Source organism: Mauremys reevesii, linkage group 10, assembly GCF_016161935.1.
Source record: "Mauremys reevesii isolate NIE-2019 linkage group 10, ASM1616193v1, whole genome shotgun sequence".
NCBI classification, from domain to species: Eukaryota; Metazoa; Chordata; order Testudines; family Geoemydidae; genus Mauremys; species Mauremys reevesii.
In genome coordinates, this window is record NC_052632.1 from 508,927 (window position 1) to 525,812 (window position 16,886).

A 16,886-nucleotide genomic window follows, 5' to 3' on the forward strand; every position below is an offset into this window, starting at 1 on the left:
AGCAGAGCATGCATTTGTCCAAACTGCTTTGCTAGATACCGCGTCCTCAAATGCCAGGGCTTTTGAGCGGACATGTTCTGCACCTGGGTAGGGTGACACAAGGCTGTGTGGCACTTTCCGGTCATTCCACGACCATTACTGGAGCCCTTGCGAACACAGATTTGCTGCTACTTTCGCTGCTATTGCCCAACTCATTCTCCAGCACAGCTTGTCTCCACCCTCATTTACCTTTCTATTCTCCTTTGTCTTAATATTATTTATGTTGTGGTAGTGCCTGTGCCTCAAAAGGCCGGGACCCCCTTGGGCTGGATGCTGCACAGAGCGATGGTACAGAGGCCATTATAATTTAAAAGACAATTATGTAACAGGTGGATGGAAAAACAAGCAGGCGAGGCCATGAGGACAGAGTAACGGTTATAGGCTTGTATGGGCACGATTTGTTGGTGCACTAAACCAGAGAGTAGCAGTGCTGTCAGTTTTCTCTTTTGTCTTTTCCAGGTGACACTGATTCCAACACATGACACTGAGGTGACACGAGAATGGTACCAACAAACCCATGAGAAACAGCAGGAGCTGAACATCATGGTGCTAGCAAGCAGCAGCACTGTAGTGATGCAGGATGAATCCTTCCCAGCCTGCAAAATTGAGTTCTGAATCTCCCAGCCACACCTGGCTCTCATCCCTCGATGCTGTCCACCACCATGCAGCACTCAGACAGAGATACCATCTCATCACAGTCCAGTTCTTCTCTTCTGGTTTAGTCTATATGTCATTCCCATTTGCCAGGAGATCCAGGACCCATCCAGCTCAACACTGGATGCTTTGAAAGAGGAGCCTGGGGGGGTCTCTAAGATTCTGTGCGGAACTGAGAGGTCATGCAAGGAGCAGTACCAGGCCAGGGCCAGCTTCTCTTTTCCTGGTTTATTTTGCTGCCTGTATAGTCGCTGTAGAATAATTTGGCTGCCTTGATGCTGCGAGCACTTGCTCTCCTACCCTTGCCCTGGTTGCACTGCCACTTGGCTTGTAGCACCATGAAATGTTTCCTTTGGCCTGTAGCTCTGCTGCTGCATGAAGATAGTTGTGATGGTCACGGATGTGGGAGAGAGACTGTGAAATAGAGGAAACGGGGAGTGAGAGAGGAGCGAAGGGATTCTGGTGTCAGTATTCTGAAAATACCTGACAAAAAGAGAAGGCCATTCCTCCAGCTCTCAGAACATGAGGCTTGCTAGGAAAAGAGAGCTGGACTCCAACTACGCATTGCTGTGTTTGTCTATTTCCAGAGGCTTCTGCCCTGAGTTGTTGGACACCCATTGCTAGGTTACCCATTCATATTTTTTGCCATGGTTGAGGAGCTGTGATGAAGAATAATTTGGCTTGGTGGAGCGTTGGCTTGTCATTCTTAGCTACAAAGAGCACATTCCTAATCTGCTAACCTCAGCTTCGCACTTGTAAAGTGATTAACATTGTACTTATAAGCATCAGCAGTGTGACTGCAGGCGTCATCCAGGGACTGTCACGTGAACAGCCCCAGTCAGAAGGGTATCCAAACGCACAACCCCCAACTCACCTGAACAGACGGGCTCAAGATAACGCTGGCCGCTGCTGGTCCAGGATTTGCGTATGAACCAAAGGCTTTCTTGAGGGGGAAGAGGAAGGATATGGACCTGAGGCAGCAGAGATGCAGGCAAGGAAGCACATTGTAGACAGTTCTGCCAGCAGTGGAGAGGCAATTTGTTGCCATTGGTCTGATCACTGTGCAGCTTATCAGTGGCCTGACAGGACATTAATCTCCCTGCCTACATGTTGGAGCCCTGACTCCTCAGTGGTACAGTCAGGCATCTTGCTGCTCACAAGTGAGGGTGTCAAGAAGCTGGGGAAATGGGGAGACTGCTTGAGGGGGTGGGGTGGGGGGGTTAGCGACCCCTCCAGAAACCCTTTTGAAATATTATCTTAATGATTTCTCCAGTGTTACTTCCCCGCTGCTGTGAAAGGAACATGAGTGTGCCCTTTCGAGCACAGACTGGGCCACCACGACGAGCAATTGTCCAGGTCTTGCTCTCTCATTCTTGTGCTCTCATAGCCACCGTAACAGATTTATGCCCATTGCTGCTGAGTAATAAATCAGAGCATTATATAAGCTAGTGGTGGAGAAGCCCTTTCAGGCTCCAGGCTCAGTTCGTGATCATGAAGGGCCATAAACGTGAGGCAGTGGAAGTGGCTGCTCAAGCACTAGTGCTCAGCTGCTGTGTCACTGATCGGTCTTTGCAGAGCGGAGGCAGGCTGCTCATGGCACCAGGAAGGATTTTTTTTAGCAAGTCAGAGACATGAGGCAGTTGGGAGGCTATAAAATAAAAAGGCTGCGATGAAAATCTTGGCCTACAGCCCCAAACACGTGTCAGTGCCGGTACTTGGCATTGGGCCCAGCTCGGAGGGGGGAGGGGGATCAGGTCCTTACGCTGTGCTTGGCTGGGACACACTAATCTGTGCCACTAGCTAACTAGCAGTTCCCGGGCAGCTGGTGTAGAGAAAATGCTGCCTGAAAAACCTGCTGCTAGAGGACTAAAATGGGATTTCTATGGAAATGATTTATTTTGCCATCTAATTTATATATTTATTTTTGGTGTTAAGCTGCATTTTGTATGGAGTTAATATTTTAATTTATACATGTTAACATGGCGCCATGTGCTTTTCTGGGATCTCACTGTGAATACTCAGATGTTACAATTTAAAGAACAGAAAGACCTTAGAGAAATGAACAAAGTATCACTGGCAGCCGCAGGGGTCTCCAGCCAGGATGCAAAGCAGGGTCGGTGTCTCTAAAGCCCAGCACCTGCAGGGAAAAGGAGCTGAGGCCGAATGGCACAGCTGGCCCTTTAGCTACAGCCCTTGTTTTGCGTGTTAGATTCTTGTTTGGGGATTTATTAAATTCCTGCATTGTATTTTCTTGTGTTTTTTTTAAACTAGTTGGTCCAAACTGTGTCTGCCAGGAGAATAAATGTTGTTCTCTGTAAACTGATCGAGTCACTATGTATGAATGTCAGCTATGACAGCCAATCACAGGCAGGCAGTGATACAGATCCAACCTGTTTTTCCATTGGCCTCTTTTCTCTCTTTGGGCTTTTCACTTTAGGTCATTCAAGAAGTCAGTTAGTCCAGTTTACCTGTGCTTGGCTGTCAGCCAACTCCTGGTGCCTGGAAGCCTAGCGCACTCAGCACTGGGTTTTAAGAGGGAACAGCTCATGCATGCTCAGCTACTGAGTCCATTTCCTCAGCAGAGTGTCTAGGCAGAAAAAGTTAATGCACTAACTTTAGATAGACCCGCATATGAATGTGTCTCATTCTTAAACTTGAAGCAATTCTGACTAATAAGAGAGACAGTGGGGCTTTAGGGGCGCCTGCATTCACCAGGAAGGAAGAGCAGCTGGGAGCGTATGTTCCAGTTGAACATATCTGCCCACCCCAGGACACAGTCCTGGTTGCTGCAGCTGTGCCCTCCAGCAGCTTTACCCCAGTGCTCACTCTCTTCCCTGCCCTGAGCCTCTTTCACACCTTTTTGAAGAGTTTTGTAGCAGTGTGCGCTGTCTTCAGCTTCTCTCGCCTTCCTCAAAATTTATGGGAAAACACCTTTTAAAAAACTCACCATCTTTATAACAGGGCCAAGCCCTGCCTTCCCCAGCAAATGGCTGCAGGCCTGAGGCTGTTAGCCTATGGGACACCGGCCAACCCAGAGGTACCACGACACTACAGTAGAGAAACATTTAAACTCCGCTTTTGCTTGTTTCTGCATGTGGACGACAATGTGTAATATTCCCGTATGTAATAGGTACAAAATATTATTTTAAAATTATAATAAAACAGTGAATGTTTTAACTGCATTGAGCTGGCAGTTTGTGCTCCTAGCTTCTCTCTATGCTGAATGTTGTAAAAACAGAGCGCCCAGGTTCTTTCCTTCTGCCTCATGTTACTATTTGACCTTAGTTCCTTGATTTTAGTTCCTTTTCCCCACATTCATGTGCAACACTCTGTAACTAACTGCTGTAAAGGGAGGAGCTTGACACAATAATAAAGCCACATTAGTTGCAAAAAATAATGTCTTGGGCTTTTGTAAACTGTTCCATTTGAGTTTGTCCAACTGGGCAGTTCCATACATCTCAAGCATATGGGCACCAGGAGACGGGGGACATAACTTGTGTGAAGTTCTGCCCCCTCCCCCCCATTATACACCCATGACCTCCCTGACCGTTGGCCCCCTACAGAAAATATACGCAGCACACGTTAAATGGATTTAAAACTAGCTAAATTATAGGTCTCACAGTGTAATTGTAAATAGGAAGTTATGGACCTGGTGTGTTTTTAGTGGTGTCCTGCAGGGATTGTTCTTGGCCCTATGCTATTTAACATTTCGATCAGGAAGAAAAGATGAAATCATCCCTGACAAAGTTTGCAGATGACACAAAAATTGGGGTAAATAATGATGAAGCCAGATCACTGATACAGAGTGATAGCAAGGTAGAAGCAAACAATATGTGTTTTAATACAGCTAGCATTCCTATGAAACAAAGAATGGAGGCCATACTCAGAGGGACTCTATCCTTGGAAGCAGTAGTTCTACAAAAGACTATGGGGTCATGGTTGCTAAGAAGCGGACCATGAATTCCCAGAGCGACACTGGCCAAAAGGGCTAATATGATCCCTGGATGCATAACTAGGGGAATCATGAATAGGGGCAGAGTGGTTATTTTACCTCTGTATTTGGCACTGGTGTGGCTGTTGCAGGAATCCTGTGTTCAGTTCTGGTATCCAGAGGACAGGAAGGATGTTGATAAATTAGAGGTCAGAGACGAGCCATGAGAATGATTAAAGCATCAGAAAAGTGCCCTATAGACATGGACTCAAGGAGCTCAATCCATTCAGTTTAACAAAGAGGAGACGGCTAAGGGGGTGACTTGACTACAATCTATACATACCGACCTGGGGAACAACGATTTGATAATGGGCTCGTCCATCTAGCAGAGAAAGGTATAACAAGATCCAATGGCTGGAAATTGAAGCTAGACAAATTCAGACTGGAAATAAAACATACATTTTTAACAGGGAGGGTAATTAACCGTTGGAACAATTTACCAAGGTTGTGGTGGATTCTTCATCATTGGCCTTTTTTAAAGCAAGGCTGGATGTTTTTCTAAAAGCGCTGCGCTGGGGATGATTTTAGGGATGTCTATTGGCCTGTGTTAGATAGGAGCGCAGACATCACAATGGTCCCTGCTGGCTTTGGAATCTATAACTCTTTCCCACTATGAAAAATGAGTTTTGCAGACCCAGCCCTCCCCCTCTGGGAGACATTCTTCATGGTACCAGCTGCTGAAACCTTCCCCCTCCCTCCCTCCAATGACAAAGCCGAGTGACCCCCCCCCCCACAAACACAGATGACAGACACTCCAGCTGAGTGTCCAGACTCTCCCCCCAGGTACTGCACTGTTTGTGGCGCTTCCCTGCCCACATCAATACAAGACTCTACAGATTCTAGTGCTGTATGAGCCCAACCTTGCCCAGTGCTCCTCTGTGGAGAGCGTGTGTTCACACATGCCTCAGGTGACCCAGACACACATGTTGTCTCTCCAATGTCAGATGTGAAGTTTATCACGCAAATTCCTTGGCTAACTGGTGGCATTTCCAAATACTATGGGAAGCACAAAAACTAGCAGAGAATGAGGAAGCGACTTGGTTCTCAAATCAGGGTGTGAAAGCAACTGCAGGTGGGTCCATTCAGGCGCTCCTTCAGGCAGCAAATTGCTTATAGCAGCTGTGTGCGGCCAAAGGGAAGGCCATGTACTATGGCAGCCTCCCATCTCCCCTGGAGCCCTTTGCTTGCTCGCCACTAAGTCGCAGGGAGGGTTTTTAAGCAAAGCTTTTTAACTGTATTTTAGCCCTTCAGGTAGAGCTTTCCAGGCCCAATTTGTAATCAGAGCACAGGAAGCCAGGACTGTCTTCTCCCAGCACTGGGCTGCCTATGCCCAGGAAGTAAATTATTTACTTTACAGTAACTGTAGTTAGGATGTTTTGTCTATGTGGACCTCCATGCCTTGTGAGCTTCATGCATGCACATCAGTGTCCATTGTGAGGCCACACTTGTACCCTGCATGTCATTGTGCCTGGTTCCCTTGCTGCTTCAGAATCCCAGCAGCAATGGCCTTCAAAGGAGCAGGGATGGCTGGTGAGTGGTGGGATCCACACGGACAGAACATCTAGAAGAACTATAGTTACTGCAAGGTAACCTTTCGTCTTCAAGTCTTTGTGTGGCGCTCACCCTCCCCTCATAATTCCCAAATTTGTAGAAGAAAGATCTGAATGGCTAAACAGGGATCGCAGAACTTGTCACCTGACCTAGTTGCCAAATCTAGAGTGGTATGGGTGGAGCTGCTCTGCAGCTGTCTGATGCAGGAATGTTTCTTAACCCCGATGAAGACATTTCATGGGCTCTAGCTGAGTGGGCCCTGATACCTGACGGAAGGGAAGAGAGTGGATCCAAGTCAGGTTGACATGTTTAGTGAATAGGAATTGATTGTTGTAGAGAGGCAGAGGAGTAGGTCTTTCTGCCTAAGAGATCAAGTCTTTTAGGTTCTTTATTCTGTATATTTGCATTTCCGCTGTACTACAGGTAGCAATAGGAAGCAAGGAAGTACTCAAATCATTTTTGAGGGTCTTGGTATTTCAGCTTTGCTCATTTGCTTACTGGAGATAGAGACGCTGCAATCTGCCTTGGGAGTCCTCCATTCTTGGCATAGCCAACCTGCCTAGGGTCAGAATGAAAAATGTCAAATAATATATCTGCTTCTCCTGCACTACAGGTAATTCCATGTCCAGAGTGTCCGCTGTCCTTCCCAGCAACTCCTGACAGAACGTAAGTCATCAGGAGAGGGAACTGCAGCAGGAGTCATGCGATGAGGACAATAGATCCTTACGCGTAGATGGCTGGAAGGGGTTAAGAGTGATCTTCTGTGGATTTTGTTGAAATAGTCCTCTTCCTCCTGAGCCTTGACCTCCACCTCAGGTTTCTTCTTGGTCCCTAGGGTGATTTACAGCACAGGGTGCCTCATCAGGGAAAATGTCCAAACTTCATGCGTGCCCATATGTGGAATACATAGAGGGACCAATGCTCGAAGAACTATGGGGTGATCAAGAAATAGCAGCTTGTGGAAGGCAAAGGAGGAGCACCCCACCCCCCAGAAGACGGTCCCAGTTACTGTCAGTTAGAACTTGGGAGTCATGTCTGGCCAGAGGGAAGCCCCAGCATTTAAGTTACCTGCATGAGAACCCTGCTCTGAGTCTGCTCAGGCTTCTGGAAACAGCTAAGTGATGCTGTGCATGTGCACAGGCTTAATAAAGGAATTAACATAACCAGTCCCCCATTCACAGTCACTAGCTACCCTTCCCCATAACACCTTTCTGGCTAATTTAATTCCACTTTTAATTTAAAAATGTATGTAGCAGAGAACTGGCACCTGAACTATTTTGAGGTCCCATCTGTAGCTGACTGGCTCTCTTAGCACCTGTCCATTAATGTGACTGGCTCCAGGCCAAATATGTTGTGCCTCAACCAGGAACTACATGGACTTGGGCCCAGAGCCTGAAAAGCTCTTTGTAGGTCTGACCCACACTGCAGTCAATGGACGCTAGAGGCCTAACTAATCTTTAAGGCTCTGTCCTTGGTGACTTTGGCTACCTGCTGGCTCTGACGTGGCTGCTCTGTTCCTTGAACAATGACATTTTCACCTCTCTCAGGGAGTCTGTTAGTTCCAAATACAATTGTGGCTTTGCTAGGTGAGGGCAGGGCCTATAGACTCGTACTGAATTACAGCGAGCACTGTCCTTTCCCAGGAGTCCTGTTTGCCTTTTGGCAGTCTGGCCTCTGGTTCTGCGTGTCTGGCATACTAAATAATTGTTACTCCCCTTCTTAACAGCTGCCCTGCAGCAACAGACCCCATCAGTTACCATTGGGGGCTTTACAAATGCCCCACTCTTCAACCATCCTAAACTCCCAGCAATAAAAGGCTCACCCCCAACTGCCCATCAGTTTCCCCTCTTCCTGCCAAACCCATTTCTCCCCTCTGGTGGGTTCAGGGCTAGAAGAGTTGGCAAGCTGGCATTCTTTAAAGCAGGGGTCGGTAACCTTTCAGAAGTGGTGTGCCGAGTCGTCATTTAGTCACTCTAATTTAAGGTTTTGCATGTCAGTAATACATTTTAACATTTTTAGAAGGTCTCTTTCTATAAGTCTATATAATATAACTAAACTATTGTTGTATGTAAAGTAAACAAGGTTTTCTAAATGTTTAAGAAGCTTCATTTAAAATTAAATTAAAATGCAGATCTTATGCCGCCGGCCTGCTCAGCCCGCTGCCAGCCTAGGGTTCTGTTCACCTAGGCCGGCAGCAGGCTGAGTGGGGCCTGCGGCCGGGATGCCGGCTTGCAAGGGGCTGGCAGCCGGGACCCCAGACCTGGTGGTGGTGGTGGGGGGTGTTCAAGGGTCAGGGCTGAGGGGTGGGGGTGGGGTTCAGGCCCAAAGGCTGGGGGTGTAGAGGGTGCAGGGCAGAAGGCTGGGTGTGGGGCGGGTTCAAGGGTCAGGGCAGAGGACTGGGGGTGTGGGGTGCAGGGGTTCAGGAGTCAGGGCAGAGGGCTGTGGGGGTGTAGGGCAGAAGGCTGGGTGCGTGGGGGTCAGGGCAGAGGGCTGGGCATGTGGGGGTGCAGGGCAGAAGGCTGGGTGTGGGGGGGTTCAGGAGTCAGGGCAGAGGGCTGTGGGGGGTGTAGGGCAGAAGGCTGGGTGCGTGGGGGGGTCAGGGCAGAGGGCTAGGCATGTGGGGGTGCAGGGCAGAAGGCTGGGTGTGGGGGGGTTCAGGAGTCAGGGCAGAGGGCTGTGGGGGTGTAGGGCAGAAGGCTGGGTGCGTGGGGGGGGTCAGGGCAGAGGGCTGGGTGTGGGTGGGGGTTCAGGGGTCAGGGCAGAGGGCTGGGATGCTCAGCTCATGGGGGGGTGCTCCCAACCCCCTGCCCTGAGCGGCTCATGGCAGGGGTCTAGAAGGGATATGCCCTGTTCTACCCCCTTCCCCAAGGCCCTATCCCTGCCTCTTCTCTGCCTCCTCTACGGAGCAGCGAGCACGCTGCCTCTCTTCCCCACCCCCCTCGCTAGGGCCATCGGGGCAGGGAAGGAGAGGGGGAGGGGCAGGAAAGCACCATGCTGGGGGAAGAAGCGGGGGAGGGGGGAAGCTTGGTTGCCGCAGGACCAAGCTTCTGCCTCCTGCCCCCGCAGGCGAGAGCGGTGGGGCGGGGGGCCGGGACCGCGGCAGGCAGCAGCGTGCCACTCGGCTTGCGTGCCGTAGGTTGCCGACCTCTGCTTTAAAGCATTTCTCCAGATCCTTTGGCTTCCTCTGCAATGGCAAATGGGGAAAAAAAGTCAAGGTGCAGAATTTCTTACCCTGACATCTGCATGACCAAAAATGTGGTGCCAGAGGGTGGCCCTGGGTTTTTTCCCCACGGAGGAGTTCTCTGATCCATCATAGACAGATCCAGTCACAGGGTGCTGAGATGCTCTTCTGGTCTGAATCTAGCTGCAGCAGCTATTTCATTCACCCCGAGAGAGTATCATTGCATATGAGTAGAGCATTCAGGTTCTCTAGGAATTACAGATCTCCTTGGATCCACTTGCTTGTATAACTGTGAAAAACAATAAGCACGGGCAAACAAACAGACGTAGGTCCTCTGCATCAGTTACAAACTCAGTTGCAGTCTGGTTCTAATTCTGCCTCAGTTCAGACAGCCACGGTGGGTCCTATGGGTCCAAAAGCTGATCGATAGGAAGAGGCCCTGACTACCCTCACCAGTCAGCTGGATATTTTGCTTGAGGCAGCAGCTTCTGAAAGGGCTGATCTGGGAGAAAGGGGCACAGAAGAGTGCCTAATGGTCAGAAGTGCTGATTCCTGGCAGGGGTGGGGATCAGCTCCCACCGCCCCATTTGGAGCACAGCCCAGACGGTCAGATGTTGGTGTTCCCTGCATTTTCGACGTCTGCCGTATGAACTGTATGCCCAGGCAGTCACTGTCCAAGGCAGGCCTGCGAATAGCCGACTGCAGGCCTGACAATGGCTGGGGACCATCTCTGGCTCAACAGTCCCGCCATTTCCATTGGGGCCTCAGTGAGGCCTGACTGACGTAATGAATTCACCAGAGTCCGCCTGTGTCTCCTAGGACGTGCCGGCGCCTCTGCTAGATTGTTTTTCCTTTTGACTTAAACAAAGGCTCTGCTGAAAGCTGGCACTGTTCTGTCTCCCCCATAGAGCGTGCTCTGTCACGGGACAGCTGGCTGTGGGCAGTAGCACCCTGAGCCCCTGGTGAACAATGACTGCTCTTAGGCAGAAGCTGTGTGCTTGTCATGCTAATGAACCCACCACCTCTGCATGGAGGCTCTGCTTCCTTATGGTGCTGTAGCACAGTGACACTGACAGACTGGCAGAGCGGCTGTGACCCAGCCAGCTGCCATGTTCACTAGGAGGCAGCATCTCTGCTCTAGGAAACACAATCACCCACGTGGAAAGGGCAAACAGCTCTCTCACATAGGGCCGGATTTCCAGTTAGGCACATGCCAAGGGATGCCAGCGTCTGCATTTTTTACAGCAAACACGAAGGTCACCTGTAGGCAGGGGTCGGGGGTGGGGTGGCACTGAAGATACTGTGCCTAGGAGCATGTAAGGTGTAAATCCCGCCCTGCTCTCAGACGCGCTTGCGGACAGGTGCTTGGCTTCCCTGGTCCTGACGTTGCTTTCCCTGCACTGCATTCTCAAAGTGAACGGTTCTGCCTCAATGCTTGTGCTGTCCCAGATAAAATGCTGCCCTAGGCCCCTCATTTGCATGTTAATAACTATCAGGGTTACCAGCGTGCCAGGGAGAACTGTGGTGCAGAAGTTGTTCAGAACACATATTGGGGGAGCTACCGCCCCCATGTCTCTTGCCTGTACGTAAACCAGGACAGCTGTGTGTGGAGCAGAGCTCTGTGGCAGTTGCAAACCCATAACAATGACGTCAAAAGTAATCGATAAGAATGCTGGAATTTTTAAAAAGGCAGGTGTGGCTAAACTGAGATAAAGCCACCAATGTGTGAGAATGGGCTTGCGTCACTGCAGCTCAGGAGGTCAACAGCCACGTCTGGCTCTGCATCCCTCTGTCACCTTGGTAACGTTACTCCGTGTCTCTGGGCCTCCACTTCCCACCCATCAAATGGCAATAACAGCCCCCTGTCTCAGAGGTTTTCTGAAGCACCATTAATGCATGGTTGTAAGGTGCTTTGAGCTATTCTCCTGGAACAGAGGCACTGGAGAAGTGCAATGGGGAAATGCAGAGTTAAGTACCTCAAGTGACCTTAACTCTGCCCCCAAACCTGCCACCTCACGCACCCTCCTAGCAGATTGCAGCCTATGAACAGCATGCTGAAGGCATGTGTACGCTGCTTAATTATTGGCAATGAGCCATAATACACTGACCTCAGCAGCTCGCCTGTGTGCAATGCGCTAGGCCTCAGCCTTGCAGACCATGAGGCACTCATAATGTACAGGGTTCACCTGGAATGTTGTGGGTGGAGAAGCTGCAGGGGGAGGGAGACGTGTAGTGGTATTTCACTCAGTGACAGTGCTGCACAGAGCCAGCAGGAGGGCTGGGTGTGGAATGCGGCATAGACAATGCAGAGAGCAAGATATGAAAATGTGAGGGCTTCCTTGTTATAGGCGCAAGCTGGAATTGAGGCAGCCGTTGGTGTGTATATGAAGGGTGAGCGGCTCCTCCAAAGAGGGAGAGTTGAAGAGTCTGTTGGGGTAAGTGGCCGCTGTGACGTGGATGAAGGTTGTGTATGGCAGCGTACAGGAGTATGTGGCTCCACCATCTCCCCCATTCTAGTCAACATATGCACAGACCTGCTGGGGAGACCATGACTCAAACAGCCGCAAGATCCAGCTTTATATCCAAGGCAGAGTGCACTATCTCCTAGCTCTCCCAATGCCTGAGGGAGATTAGTCCCTGGCTGCAAAGCACACGTCTTCTGGAAATGTTGGCCTCTCCTAGTTCTCTACTTGCTCCTTCAGCCTGGCCTGCAGAGGGTCCTACTCACGCCCTCATCAGTGCTCTGTGGGGGTCCCACCGGGCTCTGTCCTTGCTCCTCTTCTCTTCCCCCCTCTATGCTTTATCTCGGGCCAAGCTCAGCCACAAGCAGACATTTAACCCCCTCTATGCTGACCACTCTCAGATCCAGCCCTGCCACGCTGGAGAACTGAATTTGATCCCAGCCTCTGCCACAGAGTTCCTGTGTGTTGCTACCAAGTAACTTAAACCAAACTTTCACAGGCAGCCACAATTGTATGTTCCTTATTTTCTGGATACAGTGTGATCTAAGCGGGGATCTGGAGTGTTTTAATGAGTACAAAGCCTGATCAGTTTGTGAATTAACTAGGTTTTGTCCATCAAAGGGTAAATCTTCAATGGGCGTCTGAACCTTTTTAGGTAAACCAGATAAGAAGGAGGCCTCCTCCTTGCCACCAGTTGCTATAGATCTACCCTTGTGTCCTCTGCATCTAAAGCTGCCTGCAGGGATGTGTTGGCAACTGATTGTCCTGCTGAGCAAATGGACTTAACCCCTCCTTGTGTTCTCCTGGGAGTTTATCCACAATCTCCACTTCCTTGTCCCACTGCAGATAGTGACACTTGGCTAACATAGCCTGATGATTTGCCATCCTGGCTTGCAGGCTACTAGAGGAGTATATATATATTTTTTTACTTAAAAAAAGAAAAAGAAAATCTAATCTTTTTTTCAGAGGTTGGTTCTTTGCCCTTTAGGGCAGACTTTGTAAACTGCTTAGATTGCTCATTGGCTGCCGTGATTACTAACAAGGTGAGTATCAGAATACTCCAAACCCTCAGATGGAATTTGGTATCTCCAATCCATGCATTTCAACAAAGCAGAGAGTGTGGCTGGGGGAGACCATAAATCCTTAACAAGGCTGAAGATTCCCTTCTTCAGTGGCAAAGTTGCACAGCTCTGAGGAGCCAGTTACAGAATCTCAAAAAATGTATACGCCTTCTCTTGAACCATCTCAAGAAGAATTTCAAGGATTTCTACCATCTTTTAAACAATTTTTGAAATCCTCAGCAGTAGCAGGGACAGATGAAATCACTACTTCATCTGAGGGGGTTGATGGAAAGCATGGAGGTACTGATGGGGTCCTCCTGACGCTCCATGTCCTTCCTTCACTCAGCAGTTGCTGCTCCTCTGGGGTGATCTCCTGCCCAGGAAGAGTGAGAGGGCATTTGAGGTTTAGGCACTGGAGATTTATTTCTGGCTCCTGAAGGAAAAAAATGGAAACTGACTCTGGAATGGAGTTTGTGGTGTCCACATGGCCAGTATGGCCAAGTTTGAAAGCCATAGGAGTCTGGCATATTGGGCCAAAGAGGAGGCATCTATGAAGCATGTGGAGTTTCAGATACATCATCTCTGCAGAAGGGAAGAATTTCATCTATGCCCTTCCCCATCCCTAGATCGGTCAGGTAGGAAGGGTGCTGGTTTAGAAGGATTCCTGCTAGAAGTGGCTGCAAATGAGGAAAAACCACCAATTGAGAAGCAGTGCCTAGAGCCACTGAGACTTGAGTGGGAATCATGGATTTCCTCTGACTCTCAGGTGGATGAGGTGAGATCTTCATCACTGGTACCCAAGACTGGGGTACCGGAGATGATTTTGAAATCATAGCAGAAGCAGACACATTGGGAAGAGAAGACTCCAGGGTGACTCAGTCGTGGGGGGGGGAGGGTGTAGAAAATGCCCCCTTAGGTGCCATCAGTACTGGAGATCTGTGTTCTGTGGAGAGTGGTCCCAGGTGAGTCAATACCAAAGAAACTCTCAAAGTGCTGTAGGCGAGGCACTCTACGTAGTTCAATGCTGCTGCTCTTTGGATGGTGCTGCATCAGTCCAAGGTCAATGACATGGTGCTGTCTTTACTAGCACTGGCTTAACCACGACTCTGGCTTGCTGACTCTTAGCAGTCTCTTGCCCTGTACTGGGAAAGGGGATAGTGCTGAGAGGCAAACTGAGCTATGCTCTGCTCTCCTGCAGGCGGCAAGGGTAACAGACTGCCAGCAGGGTGTGTGGCACACTCTTTGCACTCCTGGAGGAGGAATGAGCACACTCTGCCGTTCCAGAGCCTGGAGTGGCATCCCTAGCAGATGGAGCACTGGAAGCATATTTTGCAGGAAAAAAGGCAGGAACTTTTGTCTGGCACATCATCAGATGCTCCCCTCAAACTGCTCCATGAGGTAAAGATTTAGCGCTGACTCTAGGGTGACCAGACAGCAAGTGTGAAAAATCGGGATGGAGGTGGGGCGTAATAGGAGCCTATATAAGAAAAAGCCCCAAATATCAGGCCTGTCCCTATAAAATCGGGACATCAGGTCACTCAAGCTGACTCTCTGGCCTTCTGTGTGCATTTGCTAAAAGATTTGCAAATTGCACACTTAGGGGAGATATGACTCTTGCCAAATAGTAAAGGCCCTTCAGATGTTCATCCCACAGGGAAATTACCCTTCCATGGGAGAGAAAGGTCTTTAAACCTGGGGACATGGGATCAGCCATGAAGCTGAACATCAGGGATCAGCTATCTCGTGTAGAGTTTTGGGGAATTTTGCTTGTTAAACCAACAGGCTAAGACCAGAAACACTAACATGCAATACCTGCTGTAACCACGTCTAGTAACAAACGCTCTCTAGTGACTACAGGGACACCGAAGTTGTTCTGACTTGCTGCTAAGGGTGGTAAGAAGGAACTGAGTGGTGGCTGGGGTCCCTCTTGGGAGTGGGAGTGCAAAGGTGTGCGGAATACAGGCCTGGCCCCAATAGACACTGCTGCTAAAAACATTCCAAACTCCCACACACAGGGCACATGTGCACCATGATCGCGTCTCTCTACTTGTGGTTCCCTGCCCAGATCACAGCCATCACCTCAAAGCCTTTGGAGAGAGCCAGGGTAACATCCAGTTTGAGCTTGCGGAACCAGAGATGTGGCTTTGGCAGATTTAATGAACACATGTTAGCTCCCTCTAGAGCTTCTCAGTAGCTGTTTAAAGGGCTATTATCCACCAGGGCCTCCTTTTGCTCCCTCGCTCTGTGCACTTTTTTCCTGCCCCTTTCTTCTGAGGGGGCAGCAAATAGGCTAGAAGGGAATGGGCCAGCTCCTCCCATTGCCCCTAGAAGGCCCCTCTTAGTGCAGGGGATACAGCTACTACTACAAAGGGGAGAAAAAAATGCATTAACGGCAAAGTTTGTCACGCTCACAAAAACAGTTGCACAATAATGAGATGTATTCTAGCACTTGCCTTTGAAGTTCCATGATTCCCTGAGAGCTGAGGCTCTCCTGGGAGAGGGAAAAAAATATACCTTTTCTTTGAAAGGCAGAAAACCCCTTTCCTAGTGGCTTTATCCACCAGAAAGCAGTCGAGATGTACCAAGCCCAATTCTTCCCCACTGCAGTTCCCATTACCACGTGCTCTTTCCCCAAGCTGTAGAGAGCACTTGGCTCCACCTTCTGCATCTGGCATTTCAGACACCTGGCATCACAGGTGAAACAAATCAGCTTGAGCACTTTCCCAACCCATCTGCTCCATTCAACCTGCTCTCCGGAGAGCTATCTTATGCTGAGTGACGCAGCACCACAGCTGTTATATGGGTCTGCTGCCCACCCATGGGCTGGTGAGGAGCCTGAGGACTGCAACTCACGGGGACAAAGTAAAGACAGTTGTAGCTGCCTGGGGCGGTCAGTGGAGACTCCCTCTCCCAGCATGCCAACCCTCTCCCTCCCTCCCCCCACTGAACAGCCTACTGGGAGGCTATTATAAAATGATGTCATCTGGGCAGTGGACTGCACTTTGGCCACCTCCACTACACAGGTACAGAGCAAGAGCCTGTCAGATTGGAAACCCAGCTGGCCTCTTTGTCACCCTGGCATGGGCACAGCTAGCCCCTCTGTGTTGTGGTGTACTCTCCACACAGCCTGTCACAGCGCTACTGCTGCTGAGATTTTCCTGGAGCAGCACAAGCGGGTAGAGATGAAGAGCTGGAGCAGGCTGAGCTGATTTCTTATGCCCTGCAGGCACAGTTGCTCAGTCCTGGCTGAGGCTCCTATTCCTCTCAGTGTGATGAGATGCACAGATCTCACCCTGCCCCAGCAACAGAAGAAAGGAAAACAATTATAGAGAAACATTTCCTGCTGCCTGGAGAGGTCTGGTTGCCACAGTAACAATGGTGATGCCAGCAGATGATGCTTATTGACCTCGAAGAGAAGCTAGAAAGTGCAGCAGGTGGGGAAAAAAGGCAGCCCCCCTCCCCCTTGGCTAAAAAAGTAGGGAGAGGTGCTGGAGGCAGGACCCCCGATCTCTCCCAGCATTTGAGGCCTAGGGATCTTGTGAGTCTGGGCAGCACTGAGAAGCGTGAGTGTATTCCAAAATCCAACACATGCCTCACAAGCAAAGCAATTGAGCTTGTCTTCCCTGCCATGGCCACGCTCCCTCCCAGGGCGCCTTCTAGGGGCTGATGGACAACTGATGGCTAGGAGGAGAAATGCTGAGCTATCAGCACTTGTGGCTGGACTGTTCTGGGCCAGAGGAGTCCAGCAACCCCTGCAGTTAATAAGAGCGGGGGATGTTCTGGAGCATGCCATCGTCTGATCTTTAAAATCCTAGTTCATAGCAAGGGCCAGTGAAGAGTTGGCTCCACCCAGAGGAAGGAAGCGGTATAAAGCAGGCAGGGCTTCACTCCAGTGCTAGGAAGGGCGATGCTCCTTCCAGAGCCCAGCATCTGATTGCTGCTTGGGC

At 49.9% G+C, this 16,886-nt stretch overlaps 1 protein-coding gene across 2 annotated transcripts in view; it reads left to right on the forward strand.

Moving 5' to 3' along the window:
* Positions 1-3,867, forward strand: part of MAP1A (microtubule associated protein 1A) — a 100,710-nt gene extending 96,843 nt beyond the window's left edge. For both annotated transcript variants that reach the window (XM_039493239.1, XM_039493240.1), the window contains one exon: positions 499-3,867. In XM_039493239.1, the coding sequence (XP_039349173.1) occupies positions 499-654 (156 nt within the window). In that variant the 3' untranslated portion in view covers positions 655-3,867. The remainder of the gene's footprint in view (positions 1-498) is intronic.
* The last annotated feature ends 13,019 nt before the right edge of the window (positions 3,868-16,886 follow it).